Source organism: Castor canadensis, chromosome 8, assembly GCF_047511655.1.
Source record: "Castor canadensis chromosome 8, mCasCan1.hap1v2, whole genome shotgun sequence".
NCBI lineage: Eukaryota > Metazoa > Chordata > Mammalia > Rodentia > Castoridae > Castor > Castor canadensis.
The window spans coordinates 47,962,847-47,968,846 of NC_133393.1; the positions used below are offsets into that span (position 1 = coordinate 47,962,847).

Below are 6,000 nucleotides of genomic sequence, written 5' to 3' on the forward strand. Positions count from 1 at the left end.
TTACCGCAACTCTGGTAGAGCACCTCCAAGCCCTCATTGCTGCAGGCCATGTGTGTGGGCCAAGCGTCCCCTCCACCATGGCCGCCACTGCTGGGAGCAATCAGAGCCCAGACGAGGAGGGTGGTCATAACATTGCTCATGGTAAAGGCCTGTGTGTGACCAACAGGAAAACAACAGGCCCAAATGAAAAGGCCTCTGAGTTTCTTCCTCTCCCTCATGAAGGGAGTGGTATGTTCAGTTTCACTTCTCAAAATTTAGGCTCCTGGGAATCCACCGTGAGACATAAAAGGCAGCAAGCAGAGGCATTTGAATACTGGTCCGCAAGGCTGTTTGCATCTGAAGGATTAGGGTGAAGCTAGGCCTGGCCTGGGATAGGTGGATGCTGGCTTTCTGCTGTCACAGGGCAGTGATACATGACCTTATGCCTCAGTTCCTCAGAACAGCCTTTGTGACAGCCCTTACCCCAGGGGGACCTGCAAACTCAGGAAAGACCAACCACAAGCCACCTGTCAGCAATCTGGTTTCTAGAGGTTCCTGGTGCAGACTGTGGACCAGGGAACTGGCTGGGGCAACAGGTAGTGTTTGGCATTTTGAGGCTAGAGAGTGGCATTTGAATGGCTTTTGCCCTGTTGATATTTGACTTTCCTTTGGATTTGACTCCACTATTGGGGTGAGGTTTTCATGGGTGAATTATCCTTCTGCAGAGCCAGGTCTTGCCCTGGGAGCAGCAGGTATGGTCTCAGGAGCAGAGGGCAAGAACTGCCTTGACAAATAAGCCCTGTTCTTTGTCTGGCTTTGGTTCAGTGAGAGGAGCTGGCAGCGTGGGGAGGCAGAGCATTCCTTTCAAGGCTGGCATAATGGCTTAGCTGCTGGTTGGATCCTTAATGTCACATCTCATTTTCTATTCAAGGTCAAGATTTTGTTCTTCACTGTGGTTCTGCTTCAGGAAGGCAAGGTTTCTCAACCCTAATGCCCCACATCACCCTGGATCACCCCAGAATCAGAGTCAGGGCCAGTAAGCAGAGTTTAGGAGCAGCAAAAAACACCATTTCCCCTGGGAGGGCAAGCATTTCTTCAAGAGCACTTGGTAATTTGACTATTTCTGCCAGTGGCTAAATAAGAATTAGAGTAATCTTGAAACACTTTCTTGAAGTAGGTGCATTTTAATTACCAATGAAGATAAACAAATACATTGAATTAATTGGTGGATAATTTGGATGTCTTGGGAAATATCAGGGAGTAGTCATTTGGGGAAAGAAGTCTGGATTTATTTTATTATGTTCCTATCTGTACATAAGTTCAGCAATGCTAGCTTTGAACAGTGATTCTCAAAGTGAAGGGAGACAACTGATTCAGCTTCCATGGGAACTTGTTGAGACACAGACACACAGATGGGGGGCCCACCACAGAATTTCCTATTCAATAGGTCTGGACAAGGCCTGAGAACCCGTGTCCCTGAAATGTTCCCAGGTGATGTGGAGGCTGCTGACCTGGGGCCAACTTGAAGAACCTCTGTGGTAGGTATACGATTTGGTCTTCACAGAATGTGCAATTATATATTAAAATTTTAATTAGCACCTAGTAATGGGGTAGAGTGTGACATTTCAGTTCATGCATATACTTTAAAATAATCAGATCAGGGTAATTGACATATCCACCTCAAATATTGATCACTTTTTTGTGTTGAAAACATTCAAAATCCTGCTATTTTGAAATACATAATTAATTGATGTCAGCCATAGCTACCTACCATGCTATGGAGCGTTGGAAATTAGTCCTTCTGTTCAACCCCGTTATCTATCTATCCCTTACCCTTCGCCCTTCACAGGCTCTGGTAACCACTATGCTACTTCTATAAGATCAGCTTTTTAGCTTCCACATATAAGGGACATTATGGGCCTCACTTATTTCATGTCACATAGTGTCCTGTAATTACATCCATGTTGTTGCAAATGGCAGGATTTAAATTTTTTATGGCTGAATAACATTCCATTGAGAATGTACAATATTTTTTAAAAGACTTCATAATAAAATGTTACGCTATTATAGACAGACGGCATTTTATATAACATGTAGTAAACCATATAGAAAAGAATAAACTGCTTTCTCTAACGAACTCTACTTACTAGTGCTGCCTACTGAGAACCAGGAGTTGACTGAAATCCCTGGTTATGGCCCATTTGTTTCAGAAGTCAATCTGTAATGCTGTCTTCAGGTTGGTTATGAGCCCATGTGTTGAAGATTTCGTCATCAGTCTGTGGCATTATTGGGAGGTGGTGGAGCCTTTAGGAGGTGGAGCCTAGTGAGAGGAAGTTGGGGGCATGCCCATGAAGGGAATATTGGGATCCCTGACCCTTCCCCCCTACCTCTCTCTCTCTTTTGCTTCCCAGCCACTACCTTCCCAGTAAGGTGAACAGGTTTCCTTCACCACCCACTCCTGTCATGATGTAATATCTCCATCACAGGCACAAAAGCAATGGGGCTAAGGTTTCATGAACTGAAACCTCTGAAACTGAGCCAAAATAAACCTTCCCTTCCTTAAGTTGTTTATCATAGGTATTTTGTCACAGCAACAGAAAGCTGACTCACACAAGTTTTTAACCAGAAGCTTTATAAAGACAACAAAATCATTCTTTGAGAATGTCCTGTTTTCTTCTATAAAATAAAGTTATAAACAGTTTTGATATTTATTTAAAATATGGTTATATAGATATAAATCCAAATATATTGTCAGACTCTGATCAATTTCCAATCCCTTAGCAAATTGTGGCTAAAAATGCCTCATCTCTGGTGTCATCTGCATTCCTCTTCTACTTTTTTGACAACCCTCTTCCTCTGCAGCTCATACTCTGCTCTCTCCATAGAGGTCAGATTGCAGATGTTGCTTTTTTTTGCTTGCAGGGTAAAAATGTTATCAAAATGCCTGTCAATGAACTGGTCTTAAGTAGAAAACTCTTGGATTTAAGAAGAGACTTGACAAATAAAAGATGAGACTGTGAAATCAGGAGTCCAGCAGTGAAAATAAGTCAGGATGAAACTGCTCCATATGAGAAACTAAGATGGAGAGAAAAGCGAGGAGTGGAGGGAAAAAAGGAGGAGAGGTGAGTTGGGGAGAGTTGCTGCTCACTGTGGGAGAGCATCCTCTCTGCAGGTGGGAGGAGCCAAAGGTGTCTTAAGAACAGTGTGCAGGGTGACGCCTTCTCCACTCTGTGACCTTCAAACACTCGTGGAGATTTATTCCCACTCTTTGCGTGTGTGTGTGTGTGTGTGTGTGTGTGTGTGCACAGAAAGGGAAGAGGTTCACGTTTGCATCACTGTAGTATGCACTAGGGGTGAAGGCCATGGGAATGCAGTCCCCTTGGGTAAGCGCTTCAATCCTGGTGTGAGCCTTGCATTCCTTAGGACGTTGAAGGGAGTTCAGGACAATTTTATATCCATTTAATGTGCAGGCAGGTGGCAGGTGGCTGCACCTATTCTGTAGCACTGGACACTGGTGATAAGCATTCTTTGTCTCCCACAGCAAATGTGCCTTCATCATTGTTTGTATTCAGCTATGGCCATCCTCCTCTCATTCCCCTCCAATATTTATTACACTGACGCTCTGTATAACAATGTTTTGGTCAACAATGAGCCACATATATGAGCAGCCCCTTCAGTCATCTCACGTATGTGGCGTCACTTGCATCATTTCCCTTGTGCTTAATTCCATCTCATTTTGTTTTGCTTATCATGATCCCTAAACAAACAAATTCCAGTGCTAATGTGGCCTCCAGGAGGCCACGTCAAGTGATTGACCAAAAGTGAAATTAAAAGTGATAAAAGAACAACAAAGGTGGAAAATCAATGATGGTTATTAAACAATAGCCATCCACCACAGGAACACTCCTGGAGAACAAAAACAAAGTGACAGAGCTGTTGAAGGACCTGCTTCACTGAAGGCAGAGATCAAGAGAAATCCACAAAGAGCCAATGTCAGGTAGGGAGAAACTTCCAATGTGACCTGAATTGAAGACCAGACACAGAGCCTGTCCTTCTCTTCACCATGATGACAAAAGCCAAAACAAGAAGTTTGTTTTCAGTGTTGAAATAAAATATGGACCCACTTAGTAAATGGTGAATCTTCTACTATTAATGTGAAGCTGATTGGGGAAGAAAATTACTGGCCAGAGCAAGTCTTCAATGGTACCTAAGTGTAAGTGTAAGTGCACTCTGTGATATTCACACAATGACCAAATTACCTAATGACAAGTAGCTCATACTCTAAGTTAGGCAAAAATTTTCCTTTGTCTAGCACTTCCCCTTTGCTCCTTTCCCTGTGGCCTGTCTCTGAGTTCCTGCCACACCCCAGTGGAAGGAGACAGGCTGGATCTCACTTGCTTTTGCCTTCTCAATTGAGTGAAACTGCTCCCCCTGTTGTGTGGAAGTCAGGAAGCCAGTATACTTCCTGTGTGACACATTTTGACAGCCCCCATCCCTGGCTGACTGTTGATGTTTTTCAGTTATTTTCACACATTCTACTATGTTGACTACACAAATATCTTGTAGAATTGGTGCCATCCTACTGAGCTTTTCTGTAGGGTTTTTCCCAGGGTTCTCAGACTACTAAAAGACTCACCTAAGGAAACTGTAAGATGCCCAGAGTCTCTTGGAATCTTGATAATACACAATATGTATGCTTCTGATAGAAATGTACAAAAACCTGTCACCTGCTTAGGGAAAAATCTATTTGTCAACTTGCCTCAGATTCACTCAATAATTTAGTCAACAAATATTAGGTACCTGTACCATGCCTGCCACAGTTCCAAACACCAGGAATACAGCAAAACAAAGTCCTTATTTTTATAGAGTTCACTTTCCTGTGGGAGGTATCAGACAATAACAAATGTGTTTAGTACAATTGTGTAATAAAAGAAAAGATTCTTTGCTTGTTGAAAATTTGCTTGGATTCTACATAGAAAATTGAACTGAGCTTTCTGAAATATTTCAACTGGCTGTTGCATATATACAATAAAGTTAAAAAATTTTTCCTTCAACCAGGAGCTCATTAAGGTTTTCCAATAGTTGTTTGCTCCAGTGGACAAGCTGTAGCAGGCTTATCTGAAATGTCATTCTTCTACCATTTTCTTATTGTTGCTCTATTTATTATCATTGCTAATGTTTAATTATTCCAGAGATATAATTTGCAAAGTGTTTGGTTTCTAAATGGGTCTATAAATTCTATGACAAACCACAAACTGAAATGTATTTTGTTTGAGGAGCACGTGTGCTGCACCAGGGAAGAGGTGGGCATTATAGATCAGTCTGATCAATTTTCCAATGATTTAAAGGGCAGCACATTATAGTATCTGATTAAAGCAGAAGGAATTGCTCTGAGATTCAGGGAGGGGAGGTCTTATCTGAAAGAACTGATGCTCATTGTGTAAAAATTGCCTATAGCATGGGACACATTAGCAACTTGTGGCTAAAACTCTGCTCCTCAAGACTTCATCCTAAAACCATTGAAGGAATTTCAATAAGCTGAAGGGAAAGCATGAGGGAGGAAACCAGAAGCGTGATAAAGAATGAGAAGAAATCTTTCATATGGTATGGAGGAATTCCAACTTGCTGTTGTAGCTAGACCCCTAGGCTCTAGCTTGATATGTGCCTTCATCTTTGGTTGGCTCTAGAATTTCCAGCTATCACTATCAGATTTGTATTTGTCATGTTTAAGTCATATTATTGGCATACATATTTTGCTGGACTAGCATGTAGTAGTTGGAGTAAAATAACTTATCCTTCTTTGGGTCACACCCCTGGGAGATAGCTTTCTTGACTGCTCTCTCCTCATGGTGGCTGTTTGACCCATTCAGAATTCTTCAGCAAAGATCTGATGGAGAACACTCTAGTCTCTGGAGTACTAAACTTACCCAGCAGTATTTTTAACATATAAACAATAATCATTGAGGTGGCCTGTGTTTTTTTTCTATTCTGGAATGAATGAGAATAGTCAAGATGTACTAC

The 6,000-nt window shown here is 42.0% G+C and overlaps 1 protein-coding gene across 3 annotated transcripts in view; it reads right to left on the reverse strand.

The window, feature by feature from the left end:
* The window catches only part of Ly86 (lymphocyte antigen 86), a 64,625-nt gene extending 64,397 nt beyond the window's left edge, over positions 1-228 (reverse strand). For 2 of the 3 annotated variants that reach the window (XM_074082956.1, XM_074082957.1), the window contains exon 1: positions 5-228. In XM_074082956.1, coding sequence (XP_073939057.1) covers positions 5-218 — 214 coding nt within the window. In that variant the 5' untranslated portion in view covers positions 219-228. The remainder of the gene's footprint in view (positions 1-4) is intronic. The other variant, XM_020172697.2, reaches the window with a different exon arrangement.
* Positions 229-6,000: the final 5,772 nt, after the last annotated feature.